The following is a 27,381-nucleotide window of genomic DNA, read 5'->3' on the forward strand; positions in this document are numbered from 1 at the left end:
GCGGCAGCAGCAACCGTCATACACAAGGGGCTCCTGCTGCCCGCAGCGAGAGTTGGTCGTCAGGCCATGAACTTGGGGTAAGCGTGAGAAGTGGCCGTCCCCGAAGCAGGGGGAGTCTGGGTTGGCCCTAGGAGTCTTTCGCCGTTCCTCCAGGAATGTCGCCGCCTGTAGCGGCAGAGCCCAGCTCCTTTAGATAGAGAGGTGCAAAGGGGACCCGTCGGCCTTTACGACCCCGCGGGCCTCACTTCTTCCTTCATAACTTGATTTTGAAATGTGACCTTGTTTCCAGCCCTTTTATTATTGAGTTCAGGACGTGGAGGGAAGAAGGGGTCTGAGAGAGACAGCTTAGAGACATTCCAGGTAGAATTTCTGGCGTACGCCTCTGGTTCTTCGCGAACCTGTCTTGGAGTCTTGCAGAATATTGGCGTTTCCGGGTTAATGGAAGGCCCGCTGGGCGAGGAATCGAGAGGCTTTTCAAGGAATTGTCTTGCCATTTCCTGGCACGTAACCGGTGCTCATTGAGGAGTGAGTCGTTAGATAAATTAAAAAGTCTGTATTGTTTTTCATTGCTTGGAAGTTTAATGTTTCAGGAAGATAAAAAGCAAACAATTTCAGAGTTAACTGCATATCGTTAGCAAATGTTATGTTCTAGAATCTTGGGATTTAGAAATAAGACTGCCTGTGAAGGAATTTAAGTACAGTGCAGAACAAATACTTTGCAATTTCATCCACGGTTTTTTTGTTTGTTGTGGTTTAGTTTCATCAACAAACATGAACTGTTCATAACTCTGTAACAGGGAAACGTTTACAACCTATTTCTTCCAGTATTTTGTCTTTAATAAGTAATTTAATTTGATTTTCCCCACATGAACCACACCGCAGATTTTTCATATTCCTAATCATATATCCCAACTTCTGTCTCCTTTGATTGCTGGATTTAATTTTCTCTCTTTAAGAATTCACTTTTGTCCTTGTTAATGTGTATTGGCGTTTTTGTTTTGTTCTCATAAGACAATAATGAATTGCTGTATGGACTGCATTTTAGATTTCAGTACATTTTTAAATTTAGGAACTTAATAGATGTATGTGTTTTGTTTGAATTGTCTACTGTTAATGCTCATGATTTTAACATGCTACATATAAAGTATCATAGCAGCCAGAGTTCTTTGCAGATTTATTTTGATAGTACAAAAGAGTCACTGTGCATATGTATTGTTTGAAATATTCAAAATAAAGTGGAATTCCATGCTCAAGCAGTTACTAACCTATGTGGCGTTGTTATAGTCATTTTCAGGTGCTCCAGCACTCCATAGAATGTGTTAAGCATGAGCTTGCTATGAAACTAATAGATGGTAGATCCTTTATCTAGCTAAGGATTTCTGGTAACAGTATTATTTTTTCAGTGTAGTTACTGAATTAATTGTTTACCAATAACAAATTCTTGTATTATTGAGAAATCTCAAAAAATTTCTCTATTTAGTTTTCTTTTGGATTGAAAAATATTTTAAAAAACTACTGGGGGGGCTGGTGTTGTGGCTCAGTGGTAGAGCGTGTGCCTTACACGTGTGAGGCACTGGATTCCATCCTTACTACCACATAAAAATAAATGTGTTTTGTCCATCTACAATTTAAAAAGAAAAAGACTAATGGAATTGTACAAGATTTCTATGTAAATTTGTGTACATAGGTTTACTTTCAAGGTTCAAAGGAACATTTCTGGCTATTTAAAATATTTCCATTTCTGAAAAATGACAACGTTCTTTTATGTTGCAGAGATGGGTTAAAGCTCGAGGCTGAATTACTGGATGGAAAAACCAAGCTAATATTATCTCCATATGGTATGCTGTGTTACTAGAAATCTAAAGTATTAACTTTTAAATTCCTAACTTAAATTTATAGTAGTTTATCAGATTTTTTACTTGTAATAGAATGGTGTTTAAATGATACTTTGAAAGAAGCTGATTGCTTAACTGCTTCAAATTTACTTTTACCCAAGTATAGTCAGATTACATCAGTGCTTACTACTGTCATTATTCAGATTCATAAAAATTAATGATTAATGTATTTCACGTGTAATATTTATGTATTCTTTGCATGTAGTAAATATTTTTATTGTCTAATGAATAATATAAGTGAAATTTAAGTAATTATATGTGTATTCTTTGCATATAGAAAAGTGTTGCTTGAGAAAATTAAATTTATAGTAAGACTATAGTTACTAAAACCATTTTTAGTACTAGTTTTTAAACTCTGTAATTTGGTCATGTCCTTCACCCCCAATCTGTTTATAGTTTTACCATGAAAAGGTAACTAATATAAACAAAAATGAGATAGAAATAATTATTTGAACCACATTGTAAGGGTTGGAACACTCAGATGGGCTTTAAAGTTAATGCTTTGGGGGGTAATATTTCTATCTTAACATCTTAAACACTACTAGTTAAAATTTTCTTTTATAAACTGCCTTTGAGTATTTTTGGTTGATAGTTTAGTAATTTTTTTTTTCTTTTGTAGAACATAAATCAAAATTTTCTGTGAAGGTAAGCTAAATGACTTTGACCTACTTTCAAGTGCAAAATAAAGTTTTCTTTTCAATAGTTTGAAAATAATTCCTGGGAAATGTAAAGTGTTCTTAGTGATTTGGAACGATGACGTGAAGTTATGAAGTTATTGTCCTCCCCCCCAAGTTTAAAAAGTCCAGTAGAACTCTCTTCTATAGATCACTGCTATCCAGTAAAGCTTTCTGCAAAGATGGAAATGTTATAAAATCAGTTCTATCCAATATGGTGGCCACTAACCATGTATAGATTGAGCATTTAAAATGTAACTTGTGTAACAGAGGGACTACATTTCTAATTTTATTCAATTTTTAATTAAATTTAGTAGCTACTGCACTAAACAGCATCATTCCAGAGATATTTAAAAACAGATATTCAGATTTTAAAACAAAATATTTTTCTTTTCATACTCAAATTCCATTTGCCCAGACCAGAAAGAAAACTTGATTCACAAATTCCTACATCTCTTTTATAAGATTACACATGAACTTAATAGTGATCTTTCAAATTACTTTCCTTTGCCATGAACCCACTGTTCCTTTTTCTGCAAAATACATACCATTAGAAATTTTCTTTTTTTTCTATTGCAACTTCTTCCTTGATTTTCATTTTTAGATAAACATTGGCAGAAATTTCTCCTCTTCCATAACTTACTGTAGCCTGTTTTTCCTTTATCTTTGCAGTATCTTTTTAAAAAATATTTTTTAGTTATAGATGGACACACTACTATTTATTTTATTTATGTGATACTGAGGATCGAACCCAGTGCCTTACATGTGCGAGACAAGTGCTCTCCCACTGAACTACAACCTCAGCCTTCTTTGCAGTATCTTAAAGCTTTAGCTTGTTTGTGGATAGAACCCAGTTTGGACAATATAGGGCTTTTCCTTACAATTCTGAACCCTTTATGGCTTTGTTATTTCTTCTAAGTTTAATCAAGGTGGAGAAGTTTCTTGAGTACTCAGGAGATTAATTATTTGATAAATAGGTGATTCCACAAACTACATATAAAAAGTTTTTATATATAGGCATACATTAATCTGCCCCTTATCTATGGTTTCATTTTCTGATGTTTCAGTTATTTGTGGTCAACTGTGACTGAAAATATTAAATGGAAAATAAACAATCCATAAGTTTCAGAATGTGCACCATTTTGAATAGTGTGATGAAAATCTCACTCTGTCCTTCCTGGGGTATGAATCATCTCTTTGCCAGCATATCCATGCCCATTTAGTAATTATCATGTTAACTGTTGAGGTATCATGATGCTTATTTAGGGTATTTGGTCTTATCTGCAGTTTCAGGCAATCTTTGAATGTTTCACCTACGGATAAAGGGGACTACTGTGTAGTATATAGTTATATACTTTGTGTACTCCTTTAACCACTGAATACACGTTGTCTGTCTCCTGTCTGTTCTCTTATTAAATATTGCAAGTAACTGCTTTTATTTGAGTCACATTAACAAATTGCCTTTTTCAAGCTTCTAGATATGAAAAATTACTTGTAATGATTGATTTCTATCTTCCCCAAGCCTATATTCCCTTTTACACATTCTTTCTTCTATTGATATCCTTAACAGGTTTGCTATAGTTGCCACAATTTTAAAGACATTTAGTTGTATTTTTAACCAACTCAGAATATCTGGAGCTCCCCTTTCAAGCCTATAATAAAGTTATTAGTCTTGGACTTTTAGTGGAATCATTACAAAATTCTGTCAGCTGTCTAGGGGTATTTTAGGATTTTTAAAAAATTTTTTTTAATGAGTAACGTTCTCAGCTCATGTTAATTTATATACTGTCTTAAATTGGTTTCCTCCCTGTTGAATTTCGGACTTGAAAATAGACACAACCTTATTCTCCCTTGATTTGCTTTCAAGGAGATTCTCTTTCCCATGGTTAAAGAGGTTGTAGCTATCCTCTTCCTTCCTGTTTTTGCTCTTCATGGAGACAAACACCAGAATCAGTAGTACTTGTCTTTTGTTTTATTTTTTAAATTTCCCAAGTGTTACAGTTCTACAGATATATGTTGCATTTTCCTTTCTGTAAGTTATTCATGAGTGCTTTCTACATAGCGTTTTTCTTCTACTGAGGTAAACTGAGTGACTATGACACCTACAGTTTTCTGTTTTCCCTATTCCTCATAGGTTGAATTACTGTCATCTCCAGTGTGTTCTTTAAACACAGCTGAACTATATCATCATCATCAAGTTTAACACGTGTGGTCAGAGTGCTTTCCTAATTCTAGCAAATTCTCTCCTGCATTTTTCTTTAATCTTCAGTAATGAATATGAAGTAAAGATGGTTACCAGCCTAATTTCTTATGCTTATTGGAAGAGAAATAAAAGAACTAGAAATGATTCAGTGTTGTAAGTAATTTATAAAAATCATGGCCCCTAAAACTCTTACACTTAAAGTACTCTTAAAAATTAGTTGAAATAAGCATGAAAAAGTTTTTTGACCATGTGTGATCATGCACATCTATAGTTTCAGCTACTTGGGAGGCTGAGTTAGGACGATTGCTAGAGCCAAGGAGTTCGAGACCAGTCTAGGCAACATAGACCTCTTCTAAAGAAAAAATTTTTGTTGATATTTCTATATGTGGGAAATATATATTGAAGGGTGTATAGTACAAGGTAGGACTTTCTAGGTTTTAAAATGCTACTTTTCTTTGTTTCCTTGTGCCAGATCCTGACCCCATTATAAATTGTGAAGTCAACCAGTAATAAATGAATGCATTTAATATTGTCTTTATAATATGAAAAATATTGGTGGAATTAAATTAGGCAAAAGCAATATGCTATATAAAAATGTTTTATGACATAGAACTTGTTTGATCAGTTAGAGTGTATCTCATCCAGTAAACACTTCTTAAATGACTTTGGCTAGGTTGCTTTTTCTTATTTAGTAACCCACATGTAATTGAATCTTTATTTGGCAGTTCATAATTTTTTGCTACCTCCCTTCATTGTTCCTGTCTGGCTGTAGGCTACAAATAGTGTTCATAATTGAGTTTAATGTATTACATGCCAGATCATTACTTTTTTTTATGCATAAGTATTTTTAGAGGACTTTTTCTGTATATTATTTCTGATGTGACCAGAATGTGGTAAAATAATTCTAGTTAAATTAGTAGATTTCTGTTTAACAAATATTTACTGTAAATTCAAGTATGGATGTAAGACTCCATTCTTAGCTTTATTTGTTCTCAGAAAAAAACAAGTCCTTGTGGGTTGGATTTGTAGCTTAATGGCAGAATGCATGTGTGAATAGTATTTACCTCTGGGAAATGTAGAACATAAAAGCTTAAGGGAGTTATAGTCATTGAAGGGCCTCATTGGATGCTTGAAGACTTCGATGATTTGCATGAAGGAAGCTATTAAAGGATTTTTGATGAGAGGAATAGATGTGATCTTATTTGTGGTTTTAGAACAGGACTTCAGGCATTTCCATGAAAAACAGATAGATTATCATTATCAATTAACAAGAAGACCAGTTAATTGTCAATTACAGCAGTCCAGGGAGAATTGGATATGGCTCTGAACTTGTACGGTAGTTAAAATATGGAAATATAAGACAGAAATGAGAGGATTTTAAAGTATGTTAAGAAAATATGCTTTGTTTAGTGGTTTGAGATAAACTGAAATGCCCAGCTATTACCCAGAAAATGCGCACGTGTGTCAAAAGAAGGGCAAGATCAGTAGAAGCTGTGGTAGAGACTGAGGTGGTATGATTCAGCTGCCCAAGCAGACTGCATGTAGACTGCTGATAATTTGATGCATGCAGTGATTTTTTTCCTCCAAAACTAGAATGACTTGCTGGTGCCTAAAAATTGGATAATTTAATGTAAGATCTAGCATTCTTGATTCTTTAGAAATATTGGGTGATCTCGCAACTAGACTCAGATTCATGTTTGCCTGTAATAGACAGGTTCTGAGTGTTGACTCTCTATTCTAGTGTTCTTCAGTTCTTCTCAGTTCCCATCTAGTCTAATTCATGATAGACATTTGAGTTAGTTATACTAAAATAGCTGCAGAGATAAAAGGGTGAAAATGCATTTTAGATTGATATATTGTTATCAAAAACCTGAAGCCAAGAATAAACATGGTGAGGTGAGGTGAGGTGAGGTGAAGTAGATAATTAAGAGATCTTGTGGCTGATTCAGAAGGTACATTTTGAAAAGTAGGGTGAAATGAGATTAGCTAATTGGTCAGCAAGGTGAGTTTCATGAAATATAAGGAAAAGTTGGATATGAAAACTCTTATGGCATCTCACTCTTTGACATCAAGGATCTGATCTTATTTTTTATATCACCAACACTTTCCACAATGGTGAGCACATAAAACACATTTAATTGTGACTGTCAAATTATTTCAGATTAGTTGGATTTACAGAAATGTACAGTGGATTAAGTGGAGGATAAACTTGAGATAGGTAGAATGTAATCTAGTAGAGATGATAGATGTAATCTAGTAGAGATGATAAGAATCTGAACACAGGTTTGTCATCATGTAAATGATAAGAAAAAGATACTTGGAAGGGAGACAGTGTTTACTGATAAGCTAAATAAGACCCTGAAGAAAGAGAGTCAAAGGAGACTCCATGGTTGCTGGCCTGAGATTAGAAAAACAATGCCAAAGAAATGGAATATTTTGGGAAAGATAACTAATTTATGGGCAAGAGATAAATAATTCAGTGGGGTGAATGGTATAGTTGAAGGTATTCAAGCAAAATTTATTGAATACTTACTCTCTTTCACCTGTTCTAGTTACTGGGGTTATAGGAATGAATTAAACAGACAAGTCTCTGCCCTATGGAGTTTACATTAGAAGGGTGTGAGATGGACAGACAAGAAGCCAAATATTTCCAGACAAAACAGGTTATGGAGAAAAATAAGCATGATAACCTTACTGGTTTAGCTGCCTTGGGAATAAGTAATATTAGCTGAAAGGTGGACAGAATAGGCTAGTTTGGTGAGGTGTTGCTGAGTGGGTGATATTTGAGCAAAGATCGGATAAAGGTGAGGAAATGAGCTGTGTAGAATCTGTAGGAAGAAGGAAAGGCCTTACTGAGTTCAAGGAACTCAAGATAGAAAATGAGATCAAATAGCATGGGGGCAAAGAGGCAGGGGAGTAGGGGGTACTCACTTATCATTAGGGCTTGTTTTAGGTCATTGTGAGAAGTTCAACTTTGTTTTTGAGTAAAATGAGGAATCATTGGGGTTTACCTGGGTATTGAACCCAGGGGTGCTTACCAGTGAGACACATTTCCAGCCCTTTTTTATTTTATTTTTTAAAATTTTGCTACATTAATGAAGGCTTCTCTAAAAGTTGCTGAGGCTGGCTTTGAACTTGTGATCCTCGTGCCTTAGCTTTCTACTGGTGTTACAGGCATGTATGTATCACCATATGTGGCTTTTGGAGGCTCTTGAAGATAGTAACATGATATGACTTACATATTAAGGTAGTCAGTGTGGCTCCTGTATTGAAAGTAGATGAAGCAGGGGTAAAAACAGGAATACCAGTTTGAAGGCTTTATAGTAATTCAGGTGAGATGTAATATGTTGGAGCAGAATAACAAGAAGTATGTTGAGATAGTCAGATTCAGGATATATTTTTGAAGATGCAGCAATATAGTGTTGATGACAATTTAAATGTGGTTTATGGTAGAGGAGTTGAGTATGCAAATATAAGTAACAGATGGGGAGAAAGTTAATTAGAGGCAAAAAGCAGATGAGTTCAGTTTTGGACATGCTGATTTTTAATGTCTATTAGAAACCCAGTGGAAGTGTTAGATAGGTTATCTAGAACCTGGAATTAAAGACACAAACTTGGAGTCATCAACATAGATAATATTTAGAATCAGAAAAGTAAATGAAATGACCAGTTAAATGAAGGAACAGGACTGACCAGTGGGCACTTCAACTTTAAGAGGTCTGTGAGAAAAGAAACCAGTAAAGACTAACAAGGAGCAGTGACGAAAGTCTGAAGAATCAAGATTATGAAGTCCTGGAAATGAAGAAAAAGTTTCAAAACGGAAAGAGTAATCCTCTGCATCAGATAGAGCTCATAGGTCAAGTAAGATGAGGATTTGAGAATAGGTTACTAGACTTAGCAATGTAAAGTTATTAGTGATCTTGAGGAGTTTTGGTGGTATGGTGTGATGTGGGTGAAAGACAGATTGAAATGGGGTTATAGGAGATGAAAGAGAAAATGGGATCAAGAATTTTTTAATTGCTTACTGTAGCTACAGCATGTTTTTATTTTAGTTTTGGAGACGGTCTTGCTAAGTTGCCCAGGCTGGCCTTGAACTTGGAATCCTCCAGTCTCAGCCTCCTGAGTAGCTAGAATTACAGATGGGTGCCACTACGCCTGGCAAGAGTTTTTAAAGATGGTAAAATAATAGCATGTTTGTATGCTATTGTTTGTTGTGATCCAGCAGAAAAGAAAAAGTCATGATTCCAAATTAAGAATTGCTAGAGAGAAATACATAAGAAAGAGAGAGGTTATGGAATTATGTACAAGTAACAAGAGAATAAGTATGGGTACAGATGCTGGGAAAGATTTGGTGATTGAAACTTGCAGTTTTCTTCTGAATACTTCTGTATATTTTCAGTGAAATATTAAACAGAGTCTTCACTTGAGAATGAGGATGGGAAAGAAAGTATTAAGGTTGAATAATTATGAAAAGAGTGAGGAAACTGGGCACAGTGGCGCATACCTGTAATCCCAGCAGCTCGGGAGGCTGAGGTAGGAGCATTGTGAGTTCAAAGCCAGCCTCAGCAAAGGTGAGGCACTAAGCAACTCAGTAAGACCATGTCTCTAAATTAAATATAAAATAGGGCTGGGGATGTGGCTCAGTGATCAAGTGCCCTTGAGTTCAATCCCTGATACCCCCCCACACACACCTCCCAAAAAAGAGTAGGGAAATATATGACTGCCAGGTACTATTAAGAACTCATTTGATATTCTTGGTTATGAGTTTAAGATGAAACCAGTAAGCATGGCTGTGTTGTTTTTCTCTGCTTATGCAGTCATAGAATAGGTAAAGGATTGGATTTTGTTGGAATTAGGATTTGCTAGATGTGCATGAGAGCAAAGAGTAAAGAGTGGAAGACGGATGATTTGACTTGTGGAATTTAAGATCATTAAAGGGGCTGAGGCTGTAGCTCAATGGTAGAACACTTGCCTAGCACATGTGAGGCATTGGGTTTGATCGTCAGCATCATATGTAAATAAATAAAGGTATTGTGTCCATCTACACCTAAAAATACTTTAAAATAAAAAGATTGTTAAAGAAGGAAAATAAGCAAGAGGGAGGTGGTAGATTATCGATCTTTGCACAGTTAAAGAATTTTTGGAATTGGGATATGGGAAGAAGAGAATTGGAAAAAAATAGGAGGTGGGAATCCTTATCCAGTACTTAAAATTGAGATATTAGAGGAGTTGCAGTTGTGGATAGTTCCCAGGTCAGTGTCAGAAGGTACTGTGGAAGTGAGTAATGATGATAGCTTGGGGAATAGCAGAATAGGAAGAGTTTGAGGAAATGAAAGGATATAAGAATAATATGAATATGAAAGTACCACTAGTTGAGAAAGGATTTGTATTAGAAGGTTGACAGCAAGCTATATAAGGTCAAACAATAAGGGGCTAGTGACCTGTGAGTCTATAGATGGCATGTAAAGAAAAGTAGTATGGGTGGTATGATTTAATGACATGAAATCCAAAGCTGAAGTAGATTGGTGATGTCCTGTAACAAATAAAATAAAAGTTTATCTCTATTCTTCATTATCCAGAATTAATAATTTTTAGTTATCGATGAAGCTTTCAACTGAAGATTTGCAGTGTTAAAAATTAATTTCTATGGCTTTATTATTTAAATAGTGAAATGAAAAGTTTAGAGGATAGGTTTATCACAGATCATATAAATAAAGGTAATTATTGATTTTCCAAAAACCATTAAAAAATAAGCTTCTGGTGTTTTAACAGATGGGAAATAAGACCAAGATTGCAAAATGTCCTTTAAGAACAAAACAAACTGGACACATTATAAAATCACAAAATACTTGTATTGGGAGTGGAAAACTTTTCCAAAAGAAGACAATTGATTCGGGAACCTCACAGGCAAGAGGTGAAAAAAATAGAATGATACTTTCACCCACTAAGGATTTATGTAAGAAGTATACAGACAAAGACTGTCTTTGTTCCCCCAAAGAGATTTCATCTACAACCCCCAATATACAGAAGAATAGAAACACCATAGATATATCTCTAGTAGACAAACAGAAGTCTCACAAGAAGCACATCACAGTTGAAAACATGAACAGTGGTTTGGTGTGTCTAACACAAGACCAACTACAACAGATTTTGATGACTGTAAACCAAGGAAATGGATCTGTTTCCCTGACTGAGAATGGAAAGGAGGAAGAAACAAGTAAGATTTTTTTTCTGATTTTGTGCTATTTTCTCAATATTTGCTTTAGAATTCCACATTCATTGGTTATTATGTAAGTACCTCTTAAATTCAAATGTAACATATACCATCTTAAAATAATTATTCTTTTAGAGGACTTTAATATGCAAAATTACTTTGATAATTATGATATGCCATGTTTTAAGGTTAATGCTCAAAATATTATTCATGTGCACTATAGCCTTAAGAAATCTAGTTTTTGTGAACTTCAGAAAAGCTGTTAAATTAAAAAAAAAAGACTTGTACTTAATTTAGAATTTCTGAAGCTTTACTTACATTTAAAATAACTATATAAAATAGTTTTAAACAAAACCATCTATGGTATTTCTAGTGAAAACCAAAGGAACTTTGTGAAGATATGACTTGAGTTGTTGCTGAAAAACATTGCTTTCCTTGGCCCCTTTATTTGTTCTTCATGTCCCTCATGCTATATAAGGTCAAACAATAAGGGGCTAGTGACCTGTGAGTCTATAGATGGCATATGTGTTATGTTAGGGATTCCTGTACTGTTTTTTTTTTCCTGTACTGTTTTTTAACCAGTATAAAACACAGACTTAAAAGGAGTACTAGAATGTTACATGCCCCGTTTCACAAGTCATGGTATTGTGTTATGTTTTTAAAGCCTTCTAATTTCAGCTTTGGGCTAGGAATTATGACTCTGAAACTAATAGAAATACCACTAAAATTTTATTAGGCAATAATGAGATAAATAAAAGTAAAATTGGCTGTCTCCATGGCTAAGACCCCACAACTAGTTTGGAGGCCAGGCAACTCCTGTAGACTACTACGACATTCATGTTGGAGTCATTTACCTTCTCTTGATCTAGGTTATTTGTAAAATAGGGAACCTGATTGTGTCTTTAAGGCTAAAATTCTAGCTCAGAGAACAAAAAGTAGCAACTTAATGGGTATCATAAGACATAATATCAACAAAGTTAAAAGCACATTTTACTCAATTATGTATTGACTTGCCTGTTAGGTATGCTTTCTTTTCACTGGGAGAACTAGCTGGTTCAGGAGGTATTTTTAAGTCAACATATAAGCCCTCCGTAAAAATCTTTCGTTATTTGCTGTTGTAGCTGGGGTGTAGAGACACTTGTTCTTGAAAAAGTTTTCTGTTGATTTTATAGCTAAATGAGAAGAGTAAGTTCAGAGTAATGAATTTTAATTAATTGCATTTATTCCCTTTTAGGTTATGATGTTATGTTATTTATATTTGTGAAAGTATATTGGCAGGAGTAAGCAGAGATTTATTTTTCTTTTGTTGTTCACTTGGTTTCCTGTTTGATACAAAAAGTTGTATGTCATTGGCCACAAACAAGCCATTTAATCTCCGGGCTTCAGTTTCCCTTTTTTTGACAGATACCCACCTCAAAGATTGTTTTGAGAGTTAAATTAGATAACGTATAAGATTGTTTTGTTTTTTAACCATGTAGTACATTGCCAAGATAAGTTATTGCACTAGCTGTAATTTAGTGTTAATTTTAAAAACATGCATTTTGACTTCCTAGGTCAGGATAGTCTCCATTTGAACAATATTCCCAGTCAGCCAAAGGACAAGAACATTATGGGATTACTCCAAAAATATGAGGCTGTTTCATCTATTCCAGATGAAAATAAATCTGTCTTAAATAAAAATCAGGAGGCACCTAAACAATATGAACAGAAAATTGCCCTGTATGTAACTCATATCTACTACTATGGGATCATCTTGGGAATATGGTTTTGCTTTACTTCCATGTGAAATATTTACTCTGAAGCTATTTAAAAGCTTATTGCTTTATTTTTATGGAGTCAGTCACGTAAAAACCTATAATGATAATGTCTCTGGGTTTTTTTTTGTTTTTTATTACATTAGAGAGAATGAATGGAAACCAGGAGATATATTCAGTACTCTGGGGGAAAGAGAACGTGATAGAAGTTTGTTAGAAGCAAAAAAAGCCCAGTGGAAGAAAGAATTAGGTAATTTTTGTACCTTTTATTGTAGTTTTATTGGTCTATGAAATATAGAGTGAGGACCAATTATATCTTTTAGCATATTATCAAAAATCTTGTTTTATAACATTTCACATCTAGAGTATTCTTCTACAAATCCAAACGAAACTGATTTCACATGGAAAATCACAGTTGTCTCTTTTCGTTTAGTATACTGTGGTGTGCACCCCAAAAGCATTAATGTCACTGGTATCCTTTCACAGTCCTGGTAGCTCAAGAAAGGATTTCTAAATTTTTCGTATTTTTTGAGTACAGAAGTCCTATGGATTTAAAATGGTTTTATTTAAAAAATTACTTAACACATGTGAGGCACTGGATTCAAACCTCAATACCATATAAAAATAAATAAACCAAATAAAGGTATTGTGTCCATATAGAACTAAAAATATTTAAAAAAGGAATAATCAGGGTTGGGGCTATAGCTCAGTGGTAGAGCGCTTGCCTGGCACGTGTGAGGCACTGGGTTTGATCCTTAGCACTACATTAAAAAATAAATAAAGGCATTTAAAAAAAAAAAGGAATAATCAGTGATATCAAGCAGTATTCTAGTTAGAAACAAACTTACTGCTGTCAGCCCAAGAATCTAATAACAAAAATTTATAATTTCAGTTATGAAATTTTATTAATTACTAAGAAATACCCATTACTTCTTAGACTTAACTTAGGGTCCAGGTACTACAATTTAGAAAATATGGCTTAACATTTGTACTTCTTGGAAATAACTACAAGAAAGATATGAGATGAACTACAACATCTACTTAACTGGGAAGTCTTGTGAAGCAATTACTGATGGTTAAGTAATTTAGCAAAAAAGAAGAAATAGGGAATGAATTGAAGGTTTGGAGGTCTGTGTATTTTATGTCAGGATTTCACCTTTAAATGTTTTCAAGCTGGGCATGGGGACACACACCTGTAATCCCAGCAGCCCAGGAGTTGTGAGGCAAGAGAATTGCAAGTTCCAGGCCAGCCTGGGTAACTTAGCCCTCTAAGATGTAGTTCAGTGGTAGAGCACCCCTGGATTTAACTCCAGACACCACAGAAATAAATATATAAATAATTTTCTTTCAGCACATTTAACTTATCAAATTACAATACCAAATTTGTGAAATAAGATGGAACTACTTTGAAATAACTTAAGTATTTCATGCTTAATTATTTTCTTAAATAATTTACTTTTTTTAACCTGATACTGTTAGTAAGGAGAATTTCTCTTTTTTTAAAGTCATGAGAAATAATGACTAACATACTTACTTTGTGCCAGATCCTAAACCAAAATAAGAACTAAGGATTTAGAGATGTTAACAGCAGTTTGCCAACAGTCACGTGACTAGGAAGTGGTTGAGCTTGAAGTTGACTGTCAGGTTCCCTGCTTTCGGAGTTCTAGCTTTTTTAATTTTCAAAGTGATAACTGAATGAATGATATAGGAAAGTAGAACATCATAATAATTAAAATCAAATAAGTTATTCTGAAAAAAAAGTTCCATATTGATAAATGTGATAATAAAAGCAATATTCTTATATCCATTCCTACCATAGTGATTAAAAGTTTTATTTCATATCCTTAAAAATTCCTCTCTGCCTTGTGAGTTAATTTCCTACCTAAAAAACAATTTCAATTAAATCTGTGTTAGAATCTGCTCTGCAGTATTTAAGGTCATGATTTGTTTACATGATTTTTTTTTTACAGTTTTTATACATTTTTTTTAAAAAAGGACATTATTTACAGATGAACAGGTTGCTTTAAAGAAGAAAGAAAAAGAAGCTTCTGAAAAGTGGAGTAATTCTTGGAAAAAATCTGAAAGTGATAAAATAATGTGGGAAAAACTTCAAATTTTAGACCACTCTAAGGTAAGAATATCAAAATCAAGTATTTAAAATGCTAAGCAGTGTTCATATTTTAAAATTTGTTTTAAAACTCATTAAGGGGGTCTGGGGATATAGCTCAGTTGGTGGAATGCTTGCTTCAAATGCACAAGGCCCTTGGGTTCAATCCTCAGCACCAAAAAACATAAAACCAAAACCACACCACAAAACTCATTTAAGGGAAAAAAAAACCTTACTTGTTATGTGGTGTTTTATGACAATAGTTTACAAGTTATGACATGAACTAGTTTCTGTTTGCATTCTGTAAATTATCTTGCTATGTGTGTGTTGGTGAGCATAGAGGCCTTAGGCACCTCCTTTAGGCTCCTATAAAGGAGCACTGCAGTTTTTTAAACGGCTCAAAAAAGGTATTTTCATATGAAAGATGAGTGTATGCCAGATATCCTTCCCATATTGCTTTTATGATCTTTAAATTTTATTTATATTTAATTTTAGATAAATAGTACCCGTGTTTTTCTTTTCTTATTTCTTTCCATCTGCTGGCTCTTCAAACATTCAGTTAGTTTCCTTGTCAGGTTATGGTGATCCAGGCTGATTGGGTCCTCACTACTTAGAGCTAGTCATATTTTAGAGGTGAAGTCCTAAGTGTCAGTACTTTGAATATCTAGATCCTTTAGTGCTTGATTTCAATATAACCAGTTTTCCTTAGAGGAGTAATTCTGAATTCTCCTTACTTTTAATTACAGATTAACTTTTATGAGTGTTTTATAAAGCTCCTTAATTTACCATTTCTTTTTTACATGTATAATCCCTTCTACCTTATGAACATTTATATTTCAACAAATGTATTCTGAAAACAATGTAGGTAACCTAAAAAGGTTGTTTAGATGGTAGAAATTTTTAGCACTGTGGCCTAATTGGGTAAATGCCTTGTAGATCAGTGCTGACTGGCCTATTTTGATATATGTTGATAATTTAACATTAGCAAAAAGAAATCTGAATTGCATTTTTCTATTGTCCCAGAAGTTACTTTTGACTCACTGATAGAAATAATTTTGGAAAATCCTATAGTTCTGGGTGATAATTTTAAGTGTGTGAAGTTTTGAAGTTGATTTATCCAGATAAAGTACAGGTTGAGCATCCTTAATTTGAAAATTCAAAATTTGATGTTTCAACCTCTAAAACCTTTTGAGTACCATTAAGAAGTCACAAGGGACAATTCTACTCTGACTTCATGTGACAGTCACAAAATAAAGGTGCACTAAAAAATATCCTATAAAACTACCTTCAGACTATGTATATAAAGTATATATGAGACTTAATTTTGTGATTTGGCTTGGGTCCCAAAATCTGAAACATTTACGGTAGCATTTCAGATACTCAGTATGTGCCATTAAAAGCAGCAACTAAAACTTAACTGAAATTTTCCATAAAGTTGACTTATTCACTAATGAAAATATAACATATTTTCAGTTACCAAACTTCAGGTTGGAATGTTGGCATGTCATTTATTCCTTAATACATTGCTTTTCTTTCTTTCTCTTTCTCTCTTTCTTACTGGGTAATAAACCCAGGGGTGCTTAACCACTAAGCCACATCACCAGCCCTTTTTATTTTTTATTTTGGGACGGGATCTCACTAAGTTGCTTAGACTGGCCTCAAACTTGCCATCCCTCTGCCTCAGCCTCCCTAGGATTACGGGTGAGCACCACCACACCTGGCAGTTTGCCCTACACCTGGTCATTTGTTGCCTGTGATTATGAGTCAAAAGTAAATAGGAATAGAAACACTTTTTTTTTCTAACAGTTATCAAGGAATTTAGACAATATAAAATGTTAGGAATTTTATTTTCTACAAATGGCACAGTTAAAATTTTCAGGCATCAGTGGGTATTTATAGAATTTGTTATAGAATATATAATATAGAATGTACAATTGTAGAATTTATTATAGTTTATAGGATTTGTTATAAAATAAACAAATCAGAAAATGTTGACAGTAAATAAGCTTTATCTAAATGCACATGTGCTGAAATCTCATGATCTCAGCATATGGAGTTCTGATGCAAACTGCTGGTAGCATTCTCTAACATCAATCACTAAGATATTGAAGAAACTGAAGGGAGCAGTATTTTCGGTGTGTCGGGTTGGTTGGTGGCATGGAGTGGAAGCAAACCAGGACTATCTATGGGAGAATAAAGTAAAATTGTTGGAGTTCTATCCCTGCTAACCTGCTTCCTCCCACCCCAGTGCCATTGTCTTAAACAACGCCTCACCTTACATTTATTATAATTCAAATCATTGTTTTTAGCTGTCCTCTAGGAAAAAAATCTTGGACCGTGCTCACTTGAATCTCATTCCAGGAATTGGGAAAATCATTTGGGGACCACTATCACCACTAAATTTACAGGCCTGGTCATTTAAAGAGTACTACCAAAGAAGGAAGCCCTGACTTTAGGAGTTGTTCTGAAGGTTAGAATGTTAGAAAATAGTTGTGATTTAACTAATAATGCCTGGAACTTTCTACCTTCAGATCAGCCTGCTCTCCATCATAGTTAACTACAGAATTTACTGAATAATCATTTCCAGACAGTTGTGATACTAAGTTATTGACTTAACTGATTTAACTCAGTTAAGGTTCATCTATATCAACATTAGACTCAAATTACATTTGATATTATCCAGAAGGCTGAGAAGTGATAGACTCAGTTTAATGTTAAATAGTTCTTACATAGACAACTTTAACTTCTGCATAGGGAATTAACAGTCATACTACTAAATACTAAAATCATAATGGAAAACACAACTACAGTACTTGAAACAGGATGATAACAGACACGCATATCAAAATATGAGGTGTTAAAGGGTAGAATTCAGGAAGCTTCCTTTCAGAAAAGAAACCTTTAAATCAATAAGCGAGGTGCCCATCTAGAAAAAGAACAATAAATCTAAATTAGAAGATATAAATAATAAAAATAAGAGTACCTATGAATGAAATAAGTGGACAGAGTTCTGGAAAAATATAACAAAAGCAGCCTTAGAAGCAGAAAGCGAGTCCTTTAACAGCATAGGTAAATGTAGCTCTGGTTAAAAGCTTTTTCTCACAAGGGAAACAACATACTCATGTGGTTTTGCTGGCAGTTTCTACCAAATTTTAAAAGAATAAATTTCAAATTTATACAGACTCTCAGGCAATAATAGAAAAAAGGAATATCTGATTCATTGTACAAAACCAGTGTAACCTTGACAAGTCCAGGAAAACAAAACAAAACAAAAAACAATGGAAAATTAGTTTTATTTCATTCATAAATATACAAACAATTCTTAAAATATTAGTAGGTAAAATTCAGTAATGCATGAAAAAGTCATGGCTAAGATCAGTGCATGTTCTGTAGCTAGGGAAATTTTTTAAATCCAGAGTTGTTCTGCTCTAAAACTTACCCTTTTATAATTTGTGATGCTGTCATAGTGGGGTGATTTTTAAAGCATTTCTCTGATTTTTTTTCCATCTGACTTCTCCACATGGAAATTGGGTCCTCCAGTTGTGGAATAAAAGTCACCCATGCTCTAGTAAGCTTAACTCTCAAAATCCAATAATTAATAAACAACCCAATATTTAAAATTTGGTAAAAAATACTTGAGGAGGATATGGCAGATAAGAATGGGAAGGACTTGGCAATCATGAAATAACAATAAGGGCTTTCTGGACAAGGGCAGAGTCGTCACAGAGTGTTCTTTTCCCAAAGGTACATTCTTATATAGAAAGTTTAAGTAGAGAATTAAAGGTTTCCTTGATTTATTTAGATGTCATATCCTTCTAGTATGATGTTTAAAATTTAGTTTTGAGAATTGGAAGATAACTACTTAATAATATAGTCAAAATCTTAGCGAGAAATGCCTGACTGGGTTCAACTATATAAATAATTTTGGCAAAATTTGAGTTATAAAGTAGCCAGAAAAGATAATTGAACTTTATTAGTTGGTTTGATGATTGTTTAGGAAGCAATGCTGCTGGAGCATCCTTTTGGTGTTGTGAAACAAGAACAGAGAAAATGGATTGAAGAGTTGAATAAACAAGTAGAAGATGACCAGCAAAGGAAAACAGAGGAAAAAATTATATTTTCAAAGGTACCTTAAGTTTTTATAGCTATAAGGAAAAAATTAATTTTGAAGTCTTTAATCATATTAACTTACAAGTATCCTGAAATTACTTGATAAGACCAGAGTATTTAAATTGTACGTTTGCTCATGTGAACCTGGATTGATTGAATGTGTCTAATGTGATTTTGCATAGCTTCTTATAAATTTCCTGATTTTTTGAATTTCTCATTTGCTTTCCAAGCTATTTATGTAAATGTATAAGGCATCAAAACAATACAATTTTGTTAATTTTTATGTTTATTTTGGTTAGTGATTTTTGGAAATCTCATGTTTGGATGTCATTTAGGAATTTATGTTGAAACAATTGGGAAAATTCTCAGCAGTTCTTATTTGTCACAATTAGGGTGAGGAACATGACAGATGGGCAATGCATTTTGATTCACTAAAGAGTCATCCTGGTTCTCGGTCTCAGCTCTCCTCTCGGTCAACACAGAAACAACCAGAGTACTTCTGTGTCTCTCCTGATACTCAGGAGCTGGCTGATGTCAGTAGTGTTTATACACCTACAACTGGAAGCCAGTTCGAAACTTCAGAAGAGGAGCACATAGCAAAACCTCTTAGGGATGTGGCTGAGGCAAATAATCAGAAAACGAAGTAAGTTTGTTCTTCAGAATTTATTGATTTTTATGAAAATGTGTTTTATTTGGAGTATTAATATGTCTTAATTCGTTTCAGGTTTGATATATATATTCTTTTCAAGCAAAAATGATGTAGGCTATGGAAACTACTTTTTTGGGGTTCTGAATAGCTAATGTATATATCTTGTCAGCTTCCTTCGTTCTATGACTGCTCTCTTGGACCCAGCACAGATTGAGGAACGGGACAGACGGCGACAAAAACAGTTAGAACATCAGGTATTGCATTGCAAAATATTTTTTGCCTTAATAAGTACTAATATAACCAACATACACCTAAGTAGCTGGAAGCTAAAATTCTGGTATAAGCATAGCGTACAGATCCTATTCCAACCTGTGATGAATCCCTACCTCAACTGACATGAAGTTGTAGAATTAAGCTTATGCTGAGAACCAGTCACACTACAGTCAGGTACATGTCTTGCAGTAGACAAGGCTCTTAGGATGTAAGTTAAGACTTTGTACTGTCTTGGGTTAGTCTTGGATATTTTTTCAACTTATTTCCCCAGAGTCCTGTTCAGGCTGAGAATTAGTTATTGGTTTCTTTGAAAGGGAACCATATGGGCAACTGAAGTAGAATTAGAAACCTGGCAGATAAAAGGTTAAAACTCTTCCAGTTTTCTCTCATGTGCAAAAGGTAGACAGGAAAAAGGAAAAGAAAGGTGTGTGGGTTGGAGGCCATCTCATGAAAATCAAAGGGAGATCAGTAGAGGAAAAGGAACTAAGGGGAGGGAGGGAAAAAAGTGCTGAGGAGTGATTTTGGCCAAATTATATTGTTAGAATATGTGCATGTACAAAACTTTCAGTTTTAGTCTATAAAGTGTTTAAGTGTCTGAATAATTTTCCTTAAATCAGAACTTTTTTTCAATTCTTTGTTTGTTGAGATGTGTCTTGCTGTGTTGCCCAGGTTGACATTTAACTCCTGGGCTTAAGTGATTCTCTTGCCTCAGGCTCCTGAATAGTTGAGACTATAGGTGCCATACCTTTGATATTTGAATGATTTGGTGTAGCTGTTCTTATTTTTACTTGGTTCACTGAACAATTTATATAGCTTCTGACATTTACCAGGCAGTATCTGCAGTACTGAGTTTATGTCTTCAGTTTTTTCTATCTTCAAATAGCCCTCCTGGGAATGAAGAAAAAGTAGGTACATAGAGCTTGACTGGACAAGTGGAAGATGGGAGAAACACATTACAAATTTTAACATTTTAATTTGACTCATATATAATATTTTCTGCATCAGTATGGATAAAGTTTATTGAGTTACCAAAATATATGAAATATGGATTTTTATTCATGGCAGTAATTAATGTGATTTTATGACTAGAAAGCAATCACTGCTCAGGTAGAAGAGAAGCGCAGGAAGAAGCAGCTGGAAGAAGAGCAAAGAAAGAAGGAAGAACAAGAAGAAGAGCGTCGCTTAGCACGGGAACGAGAAGAGATGCAGAAACAGTATGAAGAAGACATACTTAAGCAAAAAAAAAAAGAAGTACATATATTTAAACTCTTTGACATTTTAGAATAAAAATGTTTTTTAGAGGAAAAATAACAATTCGAACATTAGTGTGTGGAAGTGTAAAGCTATGTGTGGAGACATCTTTAAAGAAAAAAGGGAGAAACTTAAGGTTTTATTTCATACAATATAGTTCTCAAACACTGTACTGCTTTGGCTTTTTTCTTTCTGCTGAGGTGGTCAAGATGAGTTAATACAGCACAAAGTTAATTCATATGCTTGATGTTGAAAGAAATGGTTGGCTTTTCTATCCATATCACTTATAAACAGATGCATATTTTGCAGAGTGATTGGGTAGGATTGATGATATTTTTGTGGCTATTAGAGGATTCTTCTGTGTTAGCTTGGGGAGAACCCCTTTGTTAAGTGACTGAGACAAAGTAGGTAGGGTAGTATGGAGTGCCACATGTTAGCTGACCTGACAATGAGGAGATCATACAGAGACATTTGGTTGCCAGAGATTTTTAAAGAACAGAGTCTGCATTTTCTTGTTTTTTTCCACTTGGCATCTTTTGTGTCCAGCTTCCTGCACGTAGCTTAATATATTTGAGATTCAGCCATAATACTGCGTGCTCCCACAGTATTTTCTTTTTTATTGCCTATGTAGTGTTCTGTTTGTGAGCATATAGCAGTGCATTATCCATTCCTTTGTAGATTTTTCTTTTTCAGTGTTGGGAATTGAACTTGGGACCTTAAGCATGCTAGGTAAGGCAAGCACTGTCACTAAACTGTCTCCTCCCTTGCTTTTTTTTGGTGGGGGTGGTTTTATTTAGATGTTGATGAACCTTTGTTTTTTTCATTTATTTATATATATGTTTTCATCCTTCACTCCAAAGTTGGCTAGTAGGGTTCTGATTTCATTAGCTTGAATAGCCAGAGGCAGCTAACCCTATAAGATATCTTGAGAAAAAGTATCATTTGCTTCACTGCAAGTGCCTTCAAATACTGTTTTACCTTTTAGTATTCATTTTCAATTTTAACAGAACTGTAAAATTGACAGTTTTTAAAACTTTAAATGGCTAAAAAGTTTTTATATTTTTATATAAGCTCAAAAAAGGCAGAACTTTGCCTTTCACTCTTCTACTTCCAGTGTCCAGACCAGTATCTGACATGTAAAAAGCTTAGGAAATATATTAACTGAGAGAATAATTTTTACAAGATTGATAATTTTATTTAAGAACTTTACGTCAATATCAATAGGAAATCATGACTCTCAAGACGAATGAGCTATTCCAAACAATGCAGAGAGCACAGGAATTGGCACACAGACTAAAACAAGAACAGAGAATCCGAGAATTGGCTCAAAAGGGACATGACACTTCTAGATTGATGAAAAATCTTGGTGGTAAGTGATTAATCAGAATTTTACCTTTTTTTTTAAGATGATTTTTCAATACTTGCTAATCGTAACTTTATAAATAGGAATGCATATTTGAAAATTACAAGTAGAACTAAAGCTTTCACATACTTTTGTTGTTGTTGTTCCCTCTTTTGCAATATTGGGATCAAACCCACAGCTAGTGCATGTTAGGTACACATTCTACCACTGAGCTGGATCACTGGCCCTTCACAATTTCTTCTGTGTTGTTTACAGTGATGCTGTGACAGAGGTCAAATGTGTACTTTTGAACCCATGATTACAAAGAAAACAACTGTGATTTCCCTAAATTAATTTAAGGATTAGAATACAAGTAAAACTTTATAAAATTATATAAAATTTAGGCTAGCCTTTCTAAATCTTTATTGCAGCATTCATTCTGATTTAAGCTAAAAGTTGTGTGTGTACTGCTGTGCTATACATAATTACTTTTTTGTTGTTGGTGCTGGAGATTTAAACCGGGGCCTCTAGTCTGCTATTCAAGCACTCTCTTACCACTGAGTTTTCTCCAGTACATAAATTTTTTTAATATCCCTTAAGTATCATTTTAAGATAATTTCTTTCTTTTTGCCAGTTGATACAATACAAATGGACTATAATGCATCCATTAACATTTCAAATTCAAGACATGACTCTGAGGAAGCCAGTGGTAAAATGAACTCATGTATCAATTCTACGACTTCTCCTAGGAAGGATACTGGTGTGCAGACAGGTATATAAAATTTTCATTTGTTAAATATTACCAGTAAGTTCTATTTAAAGTTTAAAAATTAGAGATTTTTATAATAGCTTTATTGAGAGATGTCCATGAGTGTTTTCTAGTGTATTTATAGTTGTGTAGCCAGTACCCAATCAATTTTAGAACCTTTTCATGACTGAAACCTAGTAACCCATTAACTCTCAACCCATTTCCTCTCTCCTCCAGTTTGCATTCTGTCTTGGAATATTTGCCTCTTCTGGACATTTCATGTAATTGGAATCGTACCATATATGGTCTTTTGTTGACTGGCTTCCAACTTAGCCTAACTTTTAAGGTTCATCAATATTGTAGTACTTACAATATTCCTTTTTGTTGATGAATATTGTTCCATTGTGTGAAAATAAATACATTTTGCTTGTTCCTTCATGATTTGATGGACTCTGGGTTTATAAGTATGCTATTATGAACATTCATGTACAAGATTATTTTGTACTGGGGATTGACCCTGGGGGCACTTTACTATTGAGTTACATCCCTCGTTTTTTTTTTTTTTGAGACAGGGTCTTTTAAGTTACTGAGTATGGTCTTGAACTTGTGATCTTCCTGCCTAAGCCTCCCAAGTTGCAGGGCTTACAGGTGTGTGCTACTGTCACCAGCCCAAGTTTTTGTGTGAATATGTTTCAGTTCTCTTGGGAAAGAGGAGAAATTAATGAGCATTTTGAAAAACTACCAAACTGTTCACTAAAATAACCACTGGTGAGAACCTAACATGGTACTGTTAGTTGCTTTGGAGAACAGTGTGGTAGTTTATTTTAGTGGTTGTAAAGTGGTTGATATTGAGCATATTTTCATATGCTGGTATTTGTTTCACTGTGTTACCCAGTCTGGTCTTGGGAATCTTGGACTCAAGTAATCCTCAGCCTTCTCAGTAAGTGGGATGAACAGGCACATGCTACTTTATTAAAAACTTGTAGGAAGCCATTACTATTTCACTTTTTGAACTCTAGGTACCAGAGGATCTTCCTATCATTACTTGTGATTCTTACAGATCCCAAGATCCAACCAACTTGGCTGGCCATTTAGCTATGTTATTATTATCTGTTGGACCCTACTTCAATATACCAGACTAATTAACTACATCATGGGTATGATTGGCGCCACTGTAATTTATTAATGGTTAAAAAATAGGCTACGGTTGTGGCTCAGTGGTAGAGCACTAGCATGCTTGAGGCTCTGGGTTTGATCCTCAGCACCACGTAAATAAAGATGTGTCCGCCTACAACTAAAAAGAATTGCCCTCCAGCAATTGCATTTCTGGTTATACACCCCGCTCCCAAAAAAGACCACTGTTATTTATAATAGCCAAAAAGGAAACATGTGCATGTATGCACAGATGAACAAAATGCAGTCACACCGTAGAATATTTATTAATACAGCATCAGGAAAGAACATGCCGTACAACATGATGAACTTTGAGGACTTTAAGTGGCCAGTCACAAAATGACAAGTGAGTGTATTACATAAGTAAATTTATATAAACACAAGTAGAATCGTGGTTGCCAGTGGTTGTCTACTTTTTCCAAAAGTTTTAGGGGGTAGTAAATAAGAAAATTGTTTATAAAGTGATGAATTTTGGTATGTCATAATTTCAATTTTTTTTATAGATGACTTAACTACAGGCATATTTGCCAATGCAGAGTCATACTGTGAATATGTAAAGGAAAGAGAAATCACAAATTGTTCATCTCCTGAGATTTCTGTAGAACTTAATGGACAATTTAAGACAGACAAGCAAGAATTAAGTAAGAAAAATGCCAACTTAGAAAAAGAAAACAGTTTATGCAATGAATTTATAAAACCAGAGAAACAAACAAAACACATGAAGAGGTGTCCTAGAAGGCCTGAATGGAATTTAAATAAGCCTCTCAAAAGGTATGTTCCAGCATCAGAAAAGTATCCCATACAGCTTCAAAGGCAGAGAGAAGAAAAAAAGGTAAGGAGGCAGATGGAACTGCTTCATTTGGTAGAGAGAAATAATCCTGAACACCTCTCTCAAAATAGAGGCACTTCATCAGAAGTTCATTCATCTCAACAAGAAACTGAATCACAGAGCAGGTGGCATCTAGTCAAAAAGGTAAAAACCTTTTATATTTTTAAGCATGTATCAATGTTTCTAAAATTTAAAACAGTTCCCCAGCAGTATGTTTTGACAAAGAATAATATGTAAATTTGTAAATAAGTTTTATAGGAACAACAGCCATGCTTATTCTTTTTGTGAATTATCGTTGGCTTTATGCTGCACCAAAGACCACATGGCTCAAAAGCTGAAAATTGCTACCTACCTCTTTATAGAAGTTATTTACACTCAACTTCTGTAGATGGATGGTTCTTTATTCGTTTATATAAAAGTCCATGGACATTACCATTATGTGTTGTTCACAAAATGTGTCCATCTTTCAGGAAGAAGAATCTCTGAAAATTCATTCATTGAACAAGGAAAGGTATGTGGGTTATTTTCCATGCATTCATTGAACAAGGAAAGGTATGTGGGTTATTTTCCATGCCTACTTCTGTGTCAATCTATATATATAGGGAAAGGCAGAGGTTTAAGGAATAAGGATGGCATTTTAGCTGGAAAGGGATGGTTTTATAACTGCATGAACTAGCTAATTGTCTTTTTGAAAACAGGAGGCTTAAAGGAGCGATGATCCTTAATCTGTTGTGGTTTACCTCCCCCCCCTTTAAACAGGTTTCAGTCATCACCAATTCCAGCAGTGAAAAACAGAACTCAACAAACTCAGACTAATAATACATCACACTTACCACTAAAATATAGTAGCTGTGAAACAGAGAATCTGATCTCAAGAGGTGGTCAAACAGGATTGTCAGCTGGGATGTCTGAATCATCCCATTTTATTCCTTATGTTCGAACAAATGAGATCTATTACCTTGATCCTGATGCACCATTGTCTAGGCCTTCAACCCAGGAACCTCAATACCAAAATTCTCAGGGTATGTAATACTACCTAATTTATAAGTGAAGATCAGTGTTAGTTTACTTTACAAATCTATAGCATGAATTTGACTTTGTAAATTTTATCTTGCTTCAGATTGTGACCAAGTCTCTGACCACCACATTAGGGATCCACTCCTTAATCCTAACTTGTTGAAAAATAGGGATCGACAGCAAGCAATCCTTAAAGGACTTTCAGAACTGAGACAGGTATGAGCGTTTCACCAAGTCCAGATGTTACCTTTCAAGGGTGGGGAAGACTGTGTGGCTGAATCCCAATTTAAAGTTATATATGCAGGACCTAAAATTCTTAAAACAGTGTCACATTAATATAATTCGAAATGATTTTCCAGTGTGAAATCATTAGTTCAATTTTATTGAACAAAAAAAAAAAACCCCATACATTTAACAGCAAGACAAAAAACAAATTATGCTTTGATTAATAATGCAAACTGAGTGTAATGAATGTATTGGCAGTTTTAAACATTGATGGCTGAGTAGAAATTACATGTATGATCTTATCAACTTTCTCCATCTGGGGCTTTGGTTTAGAAATTAGAGGTATAATTTTCCCTCTAGAAAATGTGAATGGGTCACTAAGAAAAGGGTCTAATTTGGGTCGGTCTCTATATATATAGCTTAAGATAACATGTGAAGGGTGATTGAGTGAAGAGGATTTATTTATAACTACTACATGATATCCAGTTGTGAAGGACACAAGAATTACTCGGGGTGGGGATCAAGCTTAAGCTATGGCCATATTTATTACACACCTTACTAATGTATCAATGTGATTTCAGGGCCTTCTCCAGAAGCAAAAGGAGTTGGAAACTAATCTCATGCCTTTAGCTGCAAATCAAGAAGAGAATTTTAGTTCTTCATTTTAAACAAATGATAAAATGTGCTCACTGTATTTTTCAAGTACCCTATGCTTGTACATTATGTAGTAAATGCTGTATTTTTTTTTTTTTTTTTTTTTTTAAATAAAAGCAGACACTTTTGTAAAACCTCACTGCTATAAAACTTACCTTAGTAGTCTGGAGTTCCTGACCTGTTCTTCCATGGCTTTTATGTACCTGAGAGTACCAGAAGACTTAACACATTTTTAGACTTTTACTAAATAACCCAAATCCAGT

General features: G+C 34.4%; 1 protein-coding gene across 7 annotated transcripts; it reads left to right on the top strand.

The window, feature by feature from the left end:
• Ccdc66 (coiled-coil domain containing 66) lies at positions 1–27,287 on the top strand. 7 transcript variants are annotated; one of them, XM_027921568.2, is made up of 19 exons: positions 1–77; positions 1,774–1,838; positions 2,515–2,540; positions 10,545–10,989; positions 12,540–12,705; positions 12,887–12,990; positions 14,750–14,871; positions 18,845–18,973; positions 19,350–19,600; positions 19,776–19,860; positions 20,969–21,130; positions 22,355–22,499; positions 23,107–23,244; positions 24,897–25,164; positions 25,294–25,366; positions 25,693–25,733; positions 25,982–26,244; positions 26,343–26,455; positions 27,046–27,287. In XM_027921568.2, exons 1-19 carry the CDS (start codon positions 67–69, stop codon positions 27,130–27,132), a joined length of 2,694 nt encoding a protein of 897 aa, XP_027777369.1. In that variant the 5' UTR covers positions 1–66; the 3' UTR covers positions 27,133–27,287. The 7 variants fall into 7 exon arrangements, with proteins under 7 accessions (XP_027777369.1, XP_071474933.1, XP_027777368.1 ...); XM_071618832.1 differs by having other exon boundaries at positions 10,545–10,686; positions 10,771–10,989; positions 24,897–25,366; XM_027921567.2 differs by having other exon boundaries at positions 24,897–25,366.
• Positions 27,288–27,381: the final 94 nt, after the last annotated feature.

The sequence above is a fragment of the Marmota flaviventris genome, chromosome 1 (assembly GCF_047511675.1).
Source record: "Marmota flaviventris isolate mMarFla1 chromosome 1, mMarFla1.hap1, whole genome shotgun sequence".
Taxonomy (NCBI): domain Eukaryota; kingdom Metazoa; phylum Chordata; class Mammalia; order Rodentia; family Sciuridae; genus Marmota; species Marmota flaviventris.

What these genes read in the sequence shown, in the direction of transcription:
- Ccdc66 (XM_027921567.2), top strand. An exon ending in GCTAATATTATCTCCATATG is followed by an intron (nt 1,839 to 2,514) that starts GTATGCTGTGTT and finishes TTTCTTTTGTAG; the next exon opens with AACATAAATCAAAATTTTCT. An exon ending in GGATACTGGTGTGCAGACAG is followed by an intron (nt 23,245 to 24,896) that starts GTATATAAAATT and finishes TTTTTTTTATAG; the next exon opens with ATGACTTAACTACAGGCATA.